The 20,648-nt window shown below is 35.6% G+C and overlaps 2 protein-coding genes across 6 annotated transcripts in view; one reads left to right on the top strand and one right to left on the bottom strand.

Annotated features, from left to right (window-relative positions):
* Nucleotides 1–9,070, top strand: part of STEAP3 (STEAP3 metalloreductase) — a 97,017-nt gene extending 87,947 nt beyond the window's left edge. Inside the window, exon 6 of the mRNA XM_007169261.2 lies at nt 8,970–9,070. The gene's annotated coding sequence lies outside the window, so the exon portion shown is untranslated. The remainder of the gene's footprint in view (nt 1–8,969) is intronic.
* C8H2orf76 (chromosome 8 C2orf76 homolog) overlaps nt 1–20,648 on the bottom strand; it is an 84,002-nt gene that overhangs the window by 1,969 nt on the left and 61,385 nt on the right. For all 5 annotated transcript variants that reach the window (XM_007169263.2, XM_007169269.2, XM_007169267.2 and 2 more), the window contains exons 5-6: nt 12,735–12,772; nt 5,750–5,831 (exon numbers count right to left, since the gene is read on the bottom strand). In XM_007169263.2, the coding sequence (XP_007169325.1) occupies nt 5,750–5,831; nt 12,735–12,772 (120 nt within the window). The remainder of the gene's footprint in view (nt 1–5,749; nt 5,832–12,734; nt 12,773–20,648) is intronic.

Raw genomic sequence — 20,648 nt, 5'->3', positions numbered from 1 at the left:
TGTACCCCTTCTGAGAAACTAATATATCGTATGGCTCTTCAGGACACCAATAAGAGGTTTAGAATTAAGCGGATAAAAAGAAAGAACTGACAAAGCATTTTTGTTTTGACACATAGGTTCTCTTCTTTCTAATTAACTTACAGAGCAATCCATTATCTACATAATACATATAATACAGACTCAAAATGAGATCATCTAGGTAAAGATTCTATTTTCAGATGAATGAATTTTTTCAGGAGAACTAGATTGACAAATGGGTTAAACTCAAATGGTCCAGGCTGAAAAAATTTCTCACCCTTAACAAATTGGAGAATAACACACAAATTAAGAGTTAGTTGCTCTGAACATTCAAAAGAAAGACATAAAATGGATTTTAAACTTTAGTAATGTGGTCCTCAAACAGAAATAGAATATAATGTTTTTTTTAAATCTATAGAACTCTGTTGAAAATGTCTGAATGATTTCACGTATTTAGACTGCAAATTTACTTGCCAATTAAAATGAAAACAAATAACGATTTTCAAGACCTCTACATACCACCCTTTCCACCATTATCCCTTAAATTCCTGCTTCCCAAATTCTATTTAAAATGGCTCCAGAAGAACCCTCGGGAAGTCTACCACATGCCGGTCCCCTACGGCACCTGATTTTAAATTAAATGTGCTGCAGGCGGCAGTGCACTCAGGTGCACAGTGCTTTGGCGTGTGAATCTGAAATGAATGTGCATTCTCAAATCCAATAAATACACTCCAGCTCATCCCTTTGTCTTACTATCAAATGAAATCAAGTAAGAACTCTCCAAATACATTTGTGGTTCATTTTAATACTGACTTTCAGGTTTAATAAAATGAACGCAAGCTAGGACATCACATGTTGGATACGAAATAAATAATTAAGAATTTTATAAAGTTTCCATTATAAAATACACATATATACACCTTGAACAGGAAAATAATGACTTCAAATTTTTTAAATATAAGAAAAACCCATTTTAAATGTAAAATCTCAAGAAAAATTAAGTGCAATGTACTTAAACTCCTCAACGAACTTATTTCAATAAACTCGCCTGCCAGCAAGGATTTAGTGTATAGTTTCTAAGTCCCTAGGCTTGTACTAGTCAGTACCAAAGTCGTGCGCAGCACAGCAACCGTCGTCTGAGGAAAGAGACTGAGACGTGCATCCTGACTGCAGTACAGATAATTAATGATCAGGGCAGACTATCATCGGGCGGGCTGTAATGTGAAAATAACTGCATATTATTGGCAAAAACAAAAACAGAAACAAAAAAACCATGAAGGGCCAGGTGTGATTTCTGCAGCAATTTGAGACCAAAAGGACAAAGTTTCACCCTCTCCCCTGGTCCAGCACTATACCCCATCCTTGCAAGTTTCACAAAATCCTAATCTACAAATCATTGAAAACCATGCTCTCTGCTGAGTTATATTTTTAACTTTTCACCAAAGGAGGTCAACAATCCAACAGATAGTTCCAAACTACTGTGTCTTTTATTTCGTAGCTGCTTGAGCATCTGTTTTCAAGCTGGCAGAGAAGATTTCAAACTAGTTTGAAGAAAACAAATAGTAAAATGAATCTGACCTTTGATAGACTGGACACTGTGATTTCCACAACGGCGAGGGGAGGGCAATAAGGGAAGAAACATGTCTGGGAGGTTCCTTCTGACCCCCTTGCTCTGGGATCTCAAATTCCCTGGTCCCACCACCTACTTAATCGAGTACCAGACCATCGCTGTTATGATGTTAACGTGAACAGCCAGTTTAACGCGCTGTCAAAGGAGAAAAGCACGTATGCCCTAAGATATTACTACCCAAAAGAGAATGGGAAAGGGACCCAAATCTTCAGGAAACACAAATCAAATATGATCCTGATAAAGAAGTGGGAGCCAAGGAATCCTATCATATGAGCTGCTTATCCAAGATCACCCAGAGGTGCTAGGCACAAAGGCTGGGTTCTGGTTGCGGGCAGACAACAGGAGTGACACACAAGATGAAAACAAGCCACAAGGGAGTTTGGGAATTATTACAAGATCTGGCTTGATGCGAACTCTTCCCACAGATGAGCACTTATGGTTTGGCCGCCTGTATCTTGTTTTAAAATATTTCCAATAAAACGTAACTGACTTTAGAAGAGTTACCCTACCCCAGTTTCTTTCCTAAACCAGAGAAGATTCAAAAGATAGCAGCAGTAGAATGTAGCAAAATGAAAGAGATAAAATATAACCCCAAAAATATTTAACACGCAAATTTATTACTTAGGGGAATTAGTCCATAAAACCACAATTGTTAACAACAAGATGAAAATCTTTAAATTATAAATAACAATTCTAGGTAAGGCCTTCTTCTTCCTTCCACAAAGCAAATCTTTTTATTTATGTATTTTAGAACTAAATCCACAACCAAAAACTTCCCCTGACATCAAGCGTAGGCAGAATATACAATTGGGATCTGCAATGTAGATAAAAGGCCAGAGAATTTCTCAGTGAGAAAAGAAATCTTCAAACCAGTTTGTTCCCCTAATTTCCCCCTTCACAGTCTTTCTTTTCCTTTCATGGTTTTTTACAGAAAAGTCCTAATGATACATTTGTTACATTGGCATTATTCCCATGGCAATTGGCTATGCTAGCAGAGTGACAGCTCTACAGCAAGATCAAGTGGTAAAAAGGGAGAGAGTGATGACTTAGAATTTTTCTCTTAAACCTCTTAAAACCCTAACCAGGCACGCCACCGAGGGAGGGAAAATTCCCTAGAAAAATCACACACTTCAAGTATCACTTTTACAATCTACTTGCACTTAGAATTTTTTGCACTGCTCTAGGCAACAAAGGGGAACATGCAGGAGAGGGGATCACTCCCCACAGGGACCAAAGTCACCCTCAGGCAGGGCTGCAGGCTTGCCACGGGAGGAGAGCAGTTTGAAGTACCACCCTGAAACCAGTGGAGAACCCACAAAAAGGATCTGATGCTGATCTAAGATCTATGGCCTTAAAACAAGAATGACAAAAAGAGGGATTTGATTTACACCTTTATAGGTGGTTCGTTACTTAAGTCTGAAATTAATAACAATTAAACCAACAACTTGATGTTTTAACAAATTCAAAACATTTGCCAATTGCTTTCTCCAAAATGGCTTCCAAATAAACTAAGTATTTTTGAGGGCCTTTACGTGCATTGCTCTGGATGCTTTCATATACATTCTTTTACTCAACCCATGACAACCATCGGAAATAGGTTTAATTGTTTCCGTTTTGTTTTACAGAAATCAAAGTAGAAGTTCAGAGAGGCTAAATGGCTTCCAGGTCACAAAGCAAGCAAAATGTGGAGCCTTCATTCAAACCAATTTTCTCCAAATTTAGGAGTTTATTCCTTAAAATTGGGTCCTTACTTTACAAGTAATACATGTAAATAGTAGAAAAAAGTTTAAATTATCAATACAAGAACAATTAGATAATGTGGAGAATAAAGGGAAAAAGATTAATTACTGGCAATGCCACCACCCAGAGAAACCATTTCTATAATTTTAGCATATGATCTTTTCTCCATATACATATACAGACATGTAAACACATACATTTTAAAATAATAATGGTATCACACAATATAGTCTATTTCCATTCAGTAAATAAAGCTCTACATCAATGAATCCCAAACAGAGGAGGTGAGAGATAACACCTCAGAAGGCATATCACAACCTGGGGGGAGTCACAGAGTTGAGGAAGCACTTCTGTTGGCTTGGTAATAGATATGACAGAAAATTAAGTTTGAGAAAGTCTTATTGGTCAAACTGACCTACAGAAAGTTAGAGGTAATACAGCTTCCGAACAATAGTACGAGAGAACATTCATTTCCTAACACTCCCTCAGATACTACCACCGTTCTTCACGTCTGCTAGTCTTATAATCACTGCTTGTTGAAGGTCACCCAGACAGTAAGTGGCAGAGTCAAGCTGTGAACCCAAGCACTCTGACTCCAGCCTCTAATTCTTAACCACTAGAGTAGAAAACTACATAAAATAGTATCTATTTTCATGTGCATTTCTCTCATTTCTAATAAGGCTGAACTATTTTTTATGTTAGCTATTTCTTCTCTCAGTAGAATTTATTTCTCCTTTTTATATTAATTATAAGACCTCTTTATAAAGTCAGGCTAATAACTTTTTCTTTGTCATATATGCTGCAAATATTTTTTCACAGTTATTGCTTCTCGTTTAACTCTATGTGGTCAAATCTATCATTTCTCCCGGCTTTATGGCTTCTGGCTTCAAAGGCATGCCCTTTCTAAGGGCATGCCCTTCTCCCCAGCATTATGAAATTACTGACCTACATTTAAGAAAATTTTTTTACATTATCACATTTAACCTATAGAGAATTTATTTTGGAATGAAGACTAAGAATTTAAATTTGATTTTCCCAAATGTTTTCGCAATGGGCCCAACATTTTCTGGCTAATTCATTCTTTTCCCCACTTATCTGAGATGTCAGAATTTTGTTATATTGTGAAATTTCTTTTAGTTGGTTTTGGGATTTTCCAGTCTTTTCCATGGAGCTATCTGTCAATTCCTATATCAATACCAGTCTATTATACTAATTATAGCTTTATGCTTAACAACAAGCAGTTGTTAAGTGCCACCTGCTATAATAATATAATAGCAATTGAAGAAATAAATGCCAAATTGAAAATTGTTTTTCCAAATAATAAGTTTTTCCAATCAATCTTATGTATTCACAATAAGGAAAGACACTGAATCTAGCCAACAGTGTAGACTTAAACACAGTAAACAAGTCTGAGGTTATACAACATGGTATTTAAAATCATATTTAAATTGGAAGATATGCCAGGAACCCACTTTAGCCACGTGTGTCATTTAAAAATGAATTCCTGACAGATGTGACTAAAATAACTCAATAAAACACCTGTCAAAAAAATTTAAGGCTTCCTAACATGGACTTCGTGACCCTTAGAGTGCTCCTTAGCCAGTGCATATAAAAAAGCTAGAAAGTAAGTATGATTTGTGCTGTTTCATTAGAGTCACGGACCACAAAGGCATGTCCGAGGCATAATGCCTTCAACTGCTCACATCTCTCTCACAAACTTCGTCCACCTGCCACATCATCTGTAAGTGTACACGTAAGTAGAATTATAGTGACCTCTAATGGTCATAAAACATGTCACACAGCACTTCTTTAAACTAAGACTACATGCATATTCCAAACTGAAAGGCTAAATCAGGCAATTTTTCAACTGTACACACTAGGCTCCTGTTTGAAATTCCATGACTTGGTCGGCCCAGAGTGATCTGGGTGACTATCAGAAACTACGCTGCATGTTATACAAACAACATCTCACTTCATTATTCCACATGAGTTCTACCAGGCCCTATTCTCTTAAACTATCTGTTCAAATGATGCTGATATGAGTAAGTAGGTTATTAAGTGAGTAATAACCTGTCAATCACTTAGAATCGCCCTCCGCAGAATTCTGAGCACACCTTCTGGAAAGAACTATTTGCATTCTGAATGTTTGGAGAGCAGATATCTACTTCCCTGAGTCAAATGATCTGAATGTACATCATTCTCGTCCTCCTCCTCTGAATAATTATAAGGTAGTGTAAAGAGCACCAAGGGTACCATTTACATTGCATTATGTTATCCAAATACAATCAGCAGGTGTCACCATACAGGCCAGGAAAGCCAGCGCCCCCTCCAACTCTACATGACACACACACTCTTCCTCACCGATTCCAGCTGCTGTCAGGGTGCTGTCTTCTTTTAACAGGAGTCTGTCATCATCTTCCAAACTCAACACAAGTTCATTTGTCTAGAAGGAAAGAAAATCTGCATTTTACCAGTACTTATATGTGCTTCATACTTGGTAAGATTCCTCAAAGACAACTGAATTGTTACTCTGGGTCACAGCAATAATTTACATTCTGCTCCCATCATTGTAGGGAGAGAAGTGAACAGATACACAGTGAGTACCTACTACATGCACACACTACATAAAGCACTGAGCTTTGGAGCTGGAGCTGGGTTCAAGTTCAGGTTCCACCAACATCCAGCTGCGTGGTCTCAACAACCACCTCTTAGAGGTCTCAACAAACAAACCTCTCTTAGAGGTGCTCTTATGTGCTCATCTGTTAAAAAACAAAAAAAGTAGGGGGAGGGATGCATCTTCTCACTACCCTGTGGAGAGGATGAAAGGAGATGAAGCACATAAAACCCTCAGGACAGTGTCAGCCACACAGGGAGTACCGTTGGCTGTCCCTGTTCTGTTATTATCGTCATCATCACATCCTCACAACAGTCCAGGAGGAATCAGAGAGGTTAAGATATAGGCCCAGAGTATGTGGCTAGTCAGCCAGGGGGCTGAGGTTCCAGCTTTGGCCAGTCTTTTTTTTTTTTTCTTTTGAATTTTATTTTATTTATTTTTTTATACAGCAGGCTCTTATTAGTCATCCATTTTATACACATCAGTGTATACATGTCAATCCCAATCTCCCAATTCATCACACCACCACCGCCCCCCGCGGCTTTCCCTGCTTGATGTCCATACGTTTGTTCTCTACATCTGTGTCTCAATTTCTGCCCTGCAAACCGGTTCACCTGTACCATTTTTCTAGGTTCCACATATATGCGTTAATATGCGATATTTGTTTTTCTCTTTCTGACTTACTTCACTCTGTATGACAGTCTCTAGATCCATCCACGTCTCTACAAATGACTCAATTTCATTCCTTTTTATGGCTGAGTAATATTCCATTGTATATATGTACCACAACTTCTTTATCCATTCGTCTGTCGATGGGCATTTAGGTTGTTTCCATGACCTGGCTATTGTAAATAGTGCTGCAATGAACATTGGGGTGCATGTGTCTTTTTGAATTATGGTTTTCTCTGGGTATACGCCCAGTAGTGGGATTGCTGGATCATATGGTAGCTCTATTTTTCGTTTTTTAAGGAACCTCCATACTGTTCTCCATAGTGGCTGTATCAATTTACATTCCTACCAACAGTGCAAGAGGGTTCCCTTTTCTCCACATCCTCTCCAGCATTTGTTGTTTGTAGATGCCATTCTGACTGGTGTGTGAGGTGATACCTCATTGTAGTTTTGATTTGCATTTCTCTAATAATTAATGATGTTGGGCAGCGTTTCATGTGCTTCTTGGCCATCTGTACGTCCTCTTTGGAGAAATGTCTACTTAGGTCTTCTGCCCATTATTTGATTGGGTTGTTTGTTTTTTTAATATTGAGCTGCATGAGCTGTTTATATATTTTGGAGATTAATCCTTTGTCTGTTGATTCGTTTGCAAATATTTTTTCCCATTCTGAGGGTTGTCTTTTCGTCTTGTTTGTAGTTTGCTTTGCAAAAGCTTTGAAGTTTCATTAGGTCCCATTTATTTTTGTTTTTATTTCCATTACTCTAGGAGGTGGATCAAAAAAGATCTTGCTGTGATTTATGTCAAAGAGTGTTCTTCCTATGTTTTCCTCTAAGAGTTTTATAGTGTCCGGTCTTACATTTAGGTCCTTAATCCATTCTGAGTTTATTTTTGTGTATGGTGTTAGGGAGTGTTCTAATTTCATTCTTTTACATGTAATTGTCCAGTTTTCCCAGCACCACTTATTGAAGAGGCCGTCTTTTCTCCATTGTATATCCTTGCCTCCTTTGTCATAGATTAGTTGACCATAGGTGCATGGGTTTATCTCTGGGCTTTCTATCCTGTTCCATTGATCTATATTTCTGTTTTTGCAAAAACAAAAACAGTCTGACTTCTGAGAGAAGCAAATTTGCCTCTGCTGAAAGTCCACATATCTAAACACCTTGCTAACAAACACTTGGTCCCATGTCATGTTAACTAACATTTCTCTGTGTGATTTGGGGTGGGAGTAGATGAGATTGCTCTCCAATGCTATTCACAAATTTAGTTGAACATCATAAATACAGGAGGATTGATATCTGCCCCTAAACGGCACCTAGTAGTGAGCACTAGTTGGGCACACAGCACCACCTGTCAACCAGAACGCAGCCGTTTAGCGACGGATTCTCTTTCTAGAATATGGCTGAGAGGGAGGCTCAACAATAAGGCCTCTCAGCAGCCAAAAGAGCTGACCCAGAAGCCATGCTCCAAAGCTTCACTCACTAGAGAGCACAGGGGCTTACACTCCAAAGCACACAGATTAAAAGGGGGGAAAAAAAAACTTCACTAAAGAAATCATTAATTAATTAACTAATTAATTAATTTAATATTTATTTATTTGGCTGCACCAGGTCTTAGTTGCAGCACACACGACACTCCATGCTGCATGCGGGATCTTCGTTGCAGGCTGCGGGGTCTTTAGTTGCAGCATGTGGGATCTAGTTCCCTGACCAGGGATCGAACCCGGGCCCCCTGCATTGGGAGCGCGGAGTCTTAGCCACTGGACCACCAGGGAAGGCCTAAAAAAATCATTTTAGAATAGGTAATACATACTCACAATACAAAATTCTCCAAGTACATATGCAGAGAGTGAGAAGTAGTCTCCTCCCAACCCCATCCAACTAGTTCTTCTCCAGAGAATTTGTACTAATTCTTATGTATCCTTCCAGAGACTGTCCCTGTATGTGTACATGCAGGTGGAGATGTGCATGTAAACTTTTTCACACAAATAATGGCATATTATACGCTGTGTTCTAACACCTTACTTTTTTCTCTTAAAATATCTTAAAGTCATTCAAAATCAGTGTAAGAGCTGCCTCATAATTTATCAAGGTTGCAGCATATTCCAATGAAAGTATTAACTCTCCCTCTCTGTCCCTACTGATGGACATTCAGGTTGTTTCCTATCTCTTCCTACCATACACAATCCTGCAACAAATATCCTTGTACATATATTATTTTGCATAAGTTTTATCTGTAAGATAAATTCCTAGAAGTAGAACTATTGAGTCAGAAAGTAAGGGCAATTTTTATTTTGACAGATATCGCCAAATTACTCTCCAAAGAAGCAGTACCCATTTATACCAATGCTACCCATCACTGAGAGTTCCTGTTTCCCACACCCTCACCAACACAGTGTATTACCAAAATCTTTTGATCTCTGCCAATCCAGCAGATATAAATTAAGTATAATTTGTATTTATTTTAAGTAAAGATTTGAATATTTTCTATTTTTTAATAAACTTGTAGGATAATTTTTTCAATGGAATTGTAAAATTAGGCCTTTTCTGTAATATAAGTTAGAAAATTTTCTCTCAGTTTTTCAGTTGTTCCTTCATTTTTCTTATAGTGTTTTTTTTAAAAAGAAGGTGCTGAATGTCTGTTGAATAAATTAATGAATAAAGTAAAATGTATCAATCTTTTATTTTCCTATCATATTTGACCTTCAGTCTAAGATTACTTTTAAGATTCCATGTTTACTTCAAATATTTTAATTAATTTCATCTTTTAAACTTTTAATCATAGAGAATTTCAAACATACAATGTATACAGAATAGTACAATGAACCCTCCTGTACCCATCATGCAGCCTGAACAAATTATCCACTCATGTTAATCTATTTCATTTCTACCCTCACCTATGGGTTTCATCTTAGATTTATGTCATTAACCCAATGTGTATTTATTTTGGCATAAGAAAAGGATATGGATTCAATTTAACTGTTTTCTAGATGTCTACCTAGCTGTTCCAATAACATTTACTGAGTCCTCCATATTTTCTCCATAAATTTGAAATGCAATATTTAATATATATTAAATTCCTATATATAATTAGGTCTATTTTGGGGCTTCTAATTCTGTGCCATTGAACTAACAGTTCATGTGACAGTACCACACCGTTTTAACTAGTATAGTTTTATAATATGTCTTAACATGTGCCAGGGTTAGTCACTTTCATTTCTCTTCTTTTTTCTGACTATTCTTCATTATTTATTTTTTGCATGTTAGTTTTATAATCAGTTTCTTTAGCTCATATATATATATACACACACACACATATACACACACACATACACACACACACATATATATACAAATACATATATACACACAACTGTAGAATTTTATTTGGGTGGCATTAAATTTGTAAATTAACTATGAGAGAACTGACATCTTCATGCTGTTGCATCTTCCCATCCAAATATCCTAATACTTGCACTTAAGTCTCATCTTGTATCCCTCTTTACATGCTTTACTTTTTTGTTAAATTGAGGTAGAATTTCACATAAAGAAAATGCATAGATCTTAAGAGGAGTTCAGCTCAATGAGTTTGGACAACTGAATACCCTCACTGGCATTTTAAAGTCTTCTTCTTAAAGATCTTGTATATTTCTTACAAAGTTTATTCAAGAGTGTGACTTCTTCCTTTCATAAACTTTGAACAAGGATAGCTATCTGGTTTCCAAACTCACAAAATAAAAGATAGAAATTATGGTTTTTCTTTCAAATCTTTTTGATAGGAATTATGACTTTACAAGTAGCCTACTGATTATAATCAAAATACACACACAGACACACAAATACATTTTCTTGATAAAAAATAAATCATATTATGGTAATTATTTGTAATTATTGATTCATTCAATAAACACTGAACTCATCATCCAAACAGGAGGCTCCTGGTGGGAAGGTATCTAGTCACCTTTTTATTGTGATGGCAAGAAATTTCTGTGTATACCTGGTAATTGTAATTAAGAAAGTCTTTGGACCTAGAAAATTCGGGAAATGGGGAAAATGCCTTTCGTGAACAAGTTCATTAAGATACAGGAGTTATTTGGAAGTCTCTCCCTTTGGCTAAGGAAGGAGATTAAAATTACAGATGGGTTGGAAAACTGACAGTCTGGGCCAGGGATGCTTATAGGCCCTGCAAATGAGGAGTAGAATGCACATGAAAAATGACAAAAATGTCTGGTAGTTGGAAAAGGCACAAATGAGGACATGTGGGTAAAACTTTTAAGTCTTAAAACCATATCTGTGAAAATATATTGGCTCCTTCCTTACAAAAGTTAAAGAGGAAATTTGAAGAACCATCTCTGGGGTATATAGTCTGTACTTAACTAGAATCATTATGGTTTAGATGAAAGTTTATAAAGCCAGATTCCTGAAACATTCTAAGTGACTTAATTTGTTCTGGGACTCTTTCTTTAAGTAAATACATTGTTCAACTAAAAAATAGGCCCTAATTTTTCAACTCTAACATGCCAAGATGGAACATATGTTTTAAATATAAGAAACAATTCTAAGATATCTCCACCTATAGCAGGAAAACTTCCTGATTTTTAAAAAATGTAATAATACTGATTATTTGAATATTATGAACTAGGTCTTCATTAAGGATAAAGGAATAATTTAGTTATTATTCCTTTTAGGAAACATGAGCTCAATGATGTAAAAATGCAACACTGAATGGAGAATGACAACCTTTTCAAAGAGCATACTGTTTCACTGTGACTTCATTTTATATATTTCCCTTCTACAATCAGACCAAGCTTCCTACTCTCCACGTTTTAGGGACAAGGTTGTAAAAGGTTCCGCCTTGGAGAAGAGAAAGTGGATGGAGAATGTGGACAGATACAATTCTAGCATCGATACAAAGTACAGATTCTACACCACAGTCCCAGACACACACAAGCACTAAATTTTAAAGTGTTTGACAATGGATACTGTCAAATTTATATATATAATCCTTGGTATAAAAAAATAAAGTTACTGGAAAGACCCAGCTTGATTTTACCCAGGGAAACTGATTTCAGATTTCTGACCTCCAGAACTATAAGAGAATAAATGTGTGTTGTTTTAAGCCATCAGAAAAAAAATGTTTTTGAGTTACTAATTCATAGTCAACAGACATACCCTCAGGCCATCTTCTTTATGATCTTTTGTTATACGTTTATTTAAAAGCTGATTGAGTTTATGGAGGGCATCTATGACTGGAGAAGAGAATGAAATTAAATGAATTCATAAAATACTTCCTTCAAAAATTGTTATGGAAACACTCCTACGAATGAGGCATTGTGCTAGGTATTGGAGATATGAAGAATAAGATACAGTCCCTTGTCCTTGAGTAGTCTGTATAATAGAGAAGGTTACTTTAATGAGAAGTCTACACAAGGTCACTGAGATTCAAGAAAAAAGATCACTCTGGTCTATCTGTATGAGAAGAAAACATAAAAACATCGCTCTAAAAAAGTAAGAAAACAGAAATGGAAATATACTATAAACAAATAACTAATCAGTCCTCTTTGGGGAAGGCTATGTCTTCTGTGGAACTAATAGGTCTGTTCCCAAGAGCCACAGTCCGGGGCCTTCTCTTACACACCAGAACAGTCAAATCAGAAAAAAAACACAGTATTTTCATCTGCTTTTGGGTCTCTTCTTCTGGTACAGAATTAAGAAAATCAAAGAAATTGGACTGACAGATAATACTTGACTTCCTTTATATGTAACCTGAATTTATTTTACCAAGTTTTATGCTTATTTTATGTTACACATTTGCTTGATATATAACGTTTTTTTTAAATTAACACTTTTTTTTTTAAAGGATCTACTAACAGGAATATGACTTAGAGGTTTTTTTTTTTCCTTTAATGGAAAAGTAAGGCTATAGAAAGGGTAGCTACAAAATTAAAAATTCTATTATAATGGAAAATATTTTAGAAATACATGTGTTCATTCATTTATTCACTAAATCAACCAAAATTGATTACTTGCTATGTGTGTGCCAGATACTGTACATATGAAACATACCTTTGATTTATGTGCTTGATGAACAATCTTTAGTTTATCTGAAAGAAAAAAAAAAACAAGTTGTCTTTTTACTAAAACTATTCTAAAACTTCATTTCAAACTATTAAAGTGAGATGGGGAGAAGGTGGCAGCCATGAAACTGAGAAATCTGAGTCTTTCCCTTATGATCAGGTTCACTTAAACCTCTAGTACATAGTAAAATAAAAATTACATTTGCATATCATTAAAATTAAAGCTCACTGTATAAAGATATTTAAAGCCCTGGCCTTTGACACACACAACTGTGTTTGTACAATAACCTGAAGTCAACTCAGCACAGTTTCCCTTAGAAGACAGGTGAATGACATTATTCTACCCTGTTTGAGTCGCTAAATGCTAAGATTAACAAATAAGGTTTAAAAAAAACAGTCTGTCTTAAATTAAGACAGACTTTGTTAATGTCTACTACTACTACTATTACTAATCTATTAATTTCTCAGAATAGATTCAGTGACAGGAGGTCAAATCATACCAACAAGTTGTTACCACTCTCATAATTCAAACACCATCAAGGATCACTGGTAATCTGACCAAGGCTGCTAATACCCAAAGACTACTACTGTCTTCTGGTTTTGAAATAATGCACAGGCTCACACCATCTAATCTGCTTTACTCAATTCAGAAAGTTTCCAATTCTCCACTCAGTTTTATCTAACCATTTAATTAATGTATTATGATTACATGTGTTATTATGTCTGAAAAAACTCTTAACCTTAAACTAAAATTCATTTCTATCATCATGCTGTTTGATTCAACAAGAAATTCCAGTGAAATGAAATGAAACAAGATAAAAAAGGAACAAGATAAAACCCCAGAAAAACAACTAAATGAAGTGGAGATAGGCAACCTTCCAGAAAAAGAATTCAGAATAATGATAGTGAAGATGATCCAGGACCTCAGAAAAAGAATGGAGGCAAAGATCGAGAAGATGCAAGAAATGTTTAACAAAGACCTAGAAGAATTAAAGAACAAACAAACAAAGATGAACAATACAATAACTGAAATGAAAACTACACTAGAAGGAATCAATAGAATAACTGAGGCAGAAGAATGGATAAGTGACCTGGAAGACAGAATGGTGGAATTCACTACTGTGGAACAGAATAAAGAAAAAAGAATGAAAAGAAATGAAGACAGCCTAAGAGACCTCTGGGACAACATTAAATGCAACAACATTCGCATTATAGGGGTCCCAGAAGGAGAAGAGAGAGAGAAAGGACCAGAGAAAATATTTCAATAAATTATAGTCGAAAACTTCCCTAACATGGGGAAGGAAATATCCACCCAAGTCCAGGAAGCGCAGAGAGTCCCATAGAGGATAAACCCAAGGAGAAACACGCCGAGACACAGAGTAATCAAATTGGCAAAAATTAAAGACGAAGAAAATTTATTGAAAGCAGCAAGGGAAAAAAGACAAATAATATACAAGGGAACTCCCATAAGGTTAACAGCTGATTTCTCAGCAGAAACTCTACAAGCCAGAAGGCAGTGGCATGATATACTTAAAGTGATGAAAGGGAAGAACCTACAACCAAGATTACTCTACCCGGCAAGGATCTCATTCAGATTTGATGGAGAAATCAAAAGCTTTACAGACAAGCAAAAGCTAAGAGAATTCAGCACCACCAAACCAGCTCTACAACAAATGCTAAAGGAACTTCTCTAAGTTGGAAACACAAGAGAAGAAAAGGACCTACAAAAAAAACCCCAAAACAATTAAGAAAATGGTCATAGGAACATACATATCGATAATTACCTTAAACGTGAAAGGATTAAATGCTCCAACCAAAAGACACAGGCTTACTGAATGGATACAAAAACAAGACCCATATATATTCTGTCTAAAAGAGACCCACTTCAGACCTAGGGACACATACAGACTGAAAGTGAGGGGATGGAAAAAGATATTCCATGCAAATGGAAATCTAAAGAAAGCTGGAGTAGCAATACTCATATCAGATAAAATAGACTTTAAAATAAAGAATGTTACAAGAGACAAGGAAGGACACTATATAATGACCAAGGAATCAATCCAAGAAGAAGATATAACAATTATAAATATATATGCACCCAGCATAGGAGCACCTCAATACATAAGGCAACTGCTAACAGCTATAAAAGAGGAAATCAACAGTAACACAATAATAGTGGGGGAATTTAACACCTCACTTACACCAATGGACAGATCATCCAAAATGAAAATAAATAAGGTAACAGAAGCTTTAAATGACAGAATAGACCAGATAGATTTAATTGATATTTATAGGACATTCCATCCCAAAACAGCAGGTTACACTTTCTTCTCAAGTGCGCACAGAACATTCTCCAGGATAGATCACATCTTGGGTCACAAATCAAGGCTCAGTAAATTTAAGAAAACTGAAATCATATCAAGCATCTTTTCTGACCACAACGCTATGAGATTAGAAATGAATTACAGGGAAAAAAAAGGTAAAAAACACAAACACATGGAGGCTAAACGATACGTTACTAAATAACCAAGAGATCACTGAAGAAATCAAAGAGGAAATCAAAAAATACCTAGAGACAAATGACAATGAAAACACGACAATCCAAAACTATGGGATGCAGCAAAAGCAGTTCTAAGAGGGAAGTTTATAGCTATACAAGCCTACCTCAGAAACAAGAAAAATCTCAAATAAACAATCTAACCTTACACCTAAAGAACTAGAGAAAGAAGAAAAAACAAAACCCAAAGTTAGCAGAAGGAAAGAAATTATAAAGATCACAGCAGAAATAAATGAAATAGAAACAAAGAAAATAGCAAAGATCAATAAAACTAAAAGCTGATTCTTTGAGAAGATAAACAAAATTGATAAACCATTAGCCAGACTCATCAAGAAAAACAGGGAGAGGACTCAAATCAATAAAACTAGAAATGAAAAAGGAGAAGTTACAACAGACACCGCAGAAATACACAGCACCCTAAGAGACTACTACAAGCAACTCTATGCCAATAAAATGGACAACCTGGAAGAAATGGACAAATTCTTAGAAAGGTATAACCTTCCAAGACTGAACCAGGAAGAAACAGAAAATATGAACAGACCAATCACAAGTAATGAAATTGAAACTGTGATTAAAAATCTTCCAACAAACCAAAGTCCAGGACCAGATGGCTTCACAGGTGAATTCTATCAAACATTTAGAGAAGAGCTAACACCCACCTTTCTCAAACTCTTCCAAAAACTTGCAGAGGAAGGAACACTCCCAAACTCATTATCTGAGGCCACCATCACCCTGATACCAAAACCAGACAAAGATACTACAAAAAAAGAAAATCACAGACCAATATCACTGATGAATATAGATGCAAAAATCCTCAACAAAATACTAGCAAACAGAATCCAACAACACATTAGAAGGATCATACACCATGATCAAGTGGGATTTATCCCAGGGATGCAAGGATTCTTCAATATATGCAAATCAATCAGTGTGATACACCATATTAACAAATTGAAGAATAAAAACCATATGATCATCTCAATAGATGCAGAAAAAGCTTTTGACAAAATTCAACACCCATTTATGATAAAAACTCCCCAGAAAGTGGACATAGAGGGAACCTACCTCAACATAATAAAGGCCATATACAACAAACCCACAGCAAACATCATTCTCAATGGTGAAAAACTGAAACCACTTCCTCTAAGATCAGGAACAAGACAAGGATGTCCACTCTCACCACTATTATTCAACAAAGTTTTTGGAAGCCCTAGCCATGGCAATCAGAGAAGAAAAAGAAATAAAAGGAATACAAATTGGAAAAGAAAAAGTAAAACTGTCACTGTTTGTAGATGATATGATACTATACACAGAGAATCGTAAAGATGCCACCAGAAAACTACTACAGCTAATCAATGAATTTGGTAAAGTTGCAGGATACAAAATTAATGCACAGAAATCTCTTGCATTCCTATACACTAATGATGAAAAATATGAAAGAGAAATTAAGGAAACACTCCCATTTACCATTGCAACAAGAAGAATAAAATACCTAGGAATAAACCTACCTAGGGAGACAAAAGACCTGTATGCAGAAAACTATAAGACACTGATGAAAGAAATTAAAGATGATACCAACAGATGGAGAGATATACCATGTTCTTGGACTGGAAGAATCAATATTGTGAAAATGACTATACTACTCAAAGCAATCTACAGATTCAATGCAATCCCTATCAAACGATCACTGGCATTTTTCACAGAACTAGAACAAAAAATCTTAAAATTTATATGGAGACTCAAAAGACCCTGAATAGCCAAAGCAGTCTTGAGGGAAAAAAACGGAGCTGGAGGAATCAGACCCCCTGACTTCAGACTATACTACAAAGCTACAGTAATCAAGACAATATGGTACTGGCACAAAAACAGAAACATAGATCAATGGAACAAGATAGAAAGTCCAGAGATAAACCCACACACCTATGGTCAACTAATCTATGACAAAGGAGGAAAGGATATACAATGGAGAAAAGACAGTCTCTTCAATAAGTGGTGCTGGGAAAACTGGACAATTACATGTAAAAGAATGAAATTAGAACACTCCCTAACACCATACACAAAAATAAACTCAGAATGGATTAAGGACCTAAATGTAAGACCGGACACTATAAAACTCTTAGAGGAAAACATAGGAAGAACACTCTTTGACATAAATCACAGCAAGATCTTTTTGATCCACCTCCTAGAGTAATGGAAATAAAAACAAAAATAAACAAATGAGACCTAATGAAACTTAAAAGCTTTTGCACAGCAAAGGAAACCATAAACAAGGCAAAAAGACAACTCTCAGAATGGGAGAAAATATTTGCAAACGAATCAACGGACAAAGGATTAATCTCCAAGATATATAAACAGCTCATGCAGCTCAATATTTAAAAAACAAACACCCCAATCCAAAAATGGGCAGAAGACCTAAATAGACATTTCTCCAAAGAAGACATACAGATGGCAAAGAGGTATATGAATAGCTGCTCAACATCACTAATTATTAGAGAAATGCAAATTGAAACTACAATGAGATATCACCTCACACCATTAGAATGGGCATCATCAGAAAATCTACAAACAACAAATGCTGGAGATGTGGAGAAAAGGGAACCCTCTTGCACTGTTGGTGGGAATGTAAATTGATACAGCCACTATGGAGAACAGTATGGAGGTTCCTTAAAAAACGAAAAATAGAATTACCATATGATCCAGCAATCCCACTACTGGGCGTATACCCAGAGAAAACCATAATTCAAAAAGACACATGCACCCCAATGTTCATTGCAGCACTATTTACAATAGCCAGGTCATGGAAGCAACCTAAATGCCCGTCGACAGACGAATGGATAAAGAAGTTGTGGTACATATATACAATGGAATATTACTCAGCCATAAAAAGGAACGAAAGTGGGCCCTTTGTCGAGACGTGGATGGACCTAGAGACCGTCATACAGAGTGAAGTAAGTCAGAAAGAGAAAAACAAATATCACATATTAACGCATGTATGTGGAACCTAGAAAAATGGTACAGATGAACCGGTTTGCAGGGCAGAAGTTGAGACACAGATGTAGAGAACAAACGTATCGACACCAAGGGGGGAAAGCCGTGGGGGGGTGGGGACGGTGGTGTGATGAATTGGGAGATTGGGATTGACATGTATACACTGATGTGTATAAAATGGATGACTAATAAGAACCTGCTGTATAAAAAAATAAATAAAATTAAATTAAAAAATTAAAAAACAAAAAAACAACTAATACTAAACTTTCTTTGGGTTATTTGTTTGGAAATATGTTAATATAAATGTTTCAGACATTACATGAAATTCCTAAAAATCTTATATGTTCTGGTATAATGTTATAAGTCATAATTCTAGTTATTATTTTAAAATGTATATCTCAGAAATAACTAAATTTCCTTGTCAATTGCATTATTACGAACTTTCATCAAATCTTTAACCGTGGTCATTTTTAAGTTTTTTGTCATTTACAGACAGTTCTGGGTGTACTCTGATGCTTTTGCAAAAATGTTCCTATAAAAGGGTTTCATCTTCAAGGAATTCATGGAAAAGACTCTGACAAGCACAGGTTTCTGGTAACTGACTATACTGCTGAACTTAATGAATAAGCATTTTCAGAACTCTAATGGAAAACTGATGAATTCATAAAAGTGCTAACAAAAGATCAAGATGAAAAAAAAAATTAATTACATGGGACTGAGTGAACTGATGAGGATGAGTATAATTTTTGTGACTTTCTGTTTGAATTAAAAAAAAAAAATCCCACAAGGACTAAGAGGCAAAGAATATACAAATCAATTTTCACTGCAAAGTAAAGGAGCTGTTACAGTGGAGGATTACTGGACTGAATGTCAATATTATGACATAGTATGAGTGTGTTTCATGTTTGGTAATTGCAATCATTGTTGCTTTTGCTGTGGTCATCCATGTACAATGCTTGGTGTCAGTCTATTTATCTCTTGTAAAAATAAAATACAGTGTGTGTGTGTGAAAAAAAAATCTTTAACTGGTCATTTTTAAGTTTTTTGTCATTTACAGACAGTTCTGGGTGTACTCTGATGCTTTTGAAAAAATGTTCCTATAAAAGGGTTTCATCTTCAAGGAATTCATGGAAAAGACTCTGACAAGCACAGGTTTCTGGTAACTGACTATACTGCTGAACTGAATGAATAAGCATTTTCAGAACTCTAATGGAAAACTGATGAATTCATAAAAGTGCTAACAAAAGACCAACATGAAAAAAAAATTAATTACATGGGACTGAGTGAACTGATGAGGATGAGTATAATTTGTGTGACTTTCTGTTTGAATTAAAAAAAAAAAGGATCTGTTTAAAAAAACAAACCTTGATTTAACTATGTTCTAATAATACAGAAGAATAGGGTACCTATTCAGTTAAGAACCAGCACCCTGAATTACCCATTATTTTAAATAGTCAACTTTCAATTACCTATTGCAATTTTTAATATAAGGTCAGCCTAATCCCTGGACTATATGTATTGTTAAGAAATAAAAATAAATCTAACCTAAGTGAAATACACATACTTAGGATGTAAATATGCCACAACTGCTAAAAATAAGCTTACAATGTACACAAGAAAATAAACAAATGTGACTTGTGAATTATCTATTATACTGAGTTACCTATTACACTCTTTTTCTCACTGCAGATATATATCAGTTTGTTACTGGAGACTAAAGAAGCCAAGAGTAGTTCTTTTTTAAACAAAAGGACCTTGCAATCAACTTGCAAAATTGTAGTTTGACCTTGCCAAATGTTAATCATGTTCTATATATTTTGCTAACAAGTCTTTAAATTAGAAATATCTTTGTTCTGATAGGTTCTAGAACCCCACAAGAAGGAGGCCACATTTTTTAGCAGAAAAAGAAATGCTTTGAACAGAAATTTTCACCAGATTTTTCTCTCCAACAGAAATTGGTAAGACTTGGGAAGAAGGTAAGAAAGGAGAAATGACAAACTAGCAAAAGATGTTGTATTAATGTCCCTTTCTTTGTTAAATCATCTCTTTCACTTGTTTTTCCTTCTTAAAAAAATAATCTTCATTATTAACAGAAACAACTTCTGTGGATATTGTTTCCTTAATGCAAATTCCTTGAGGAAAGCAACCTCATAAAAATAAAAAGAAGATCTTATGTTTGCAGAGTATTTAATGTGTTCACACGTGCATTGTTTAATCTACTCTCACACAGCCTTAGAAACAAACAGGATTAGCAGCCCCACACTGCACAACAACCAACATTTACTGCACACATGCACCATGCCTAAACGATAGGATTTAAAAATAAAACAACATCCCCCGTGCTTTATGAACACCCTG

This window comes from Balaenoptera acutorostrata, chromosome 8, assembly GCF_949987535.1.
Source record: "Balaenoptera acutorostrata chromosome 8, mBalAcu1.1, whole genome shotgun sequence".
In the NCBI taxonomy this organism is placed as follows: Eukaryota; Metazoa; Chordata; class Mammalia; order Artiodactyla; family Balaenopteridae; genus Balaenoptera; species Balaenoptera acutorostrata.
The sequence above is the reverse complement of the archived record's forward strand: the minus strand, read 5'-3'. Positions and strand labels throughout refer to the sequence as shown.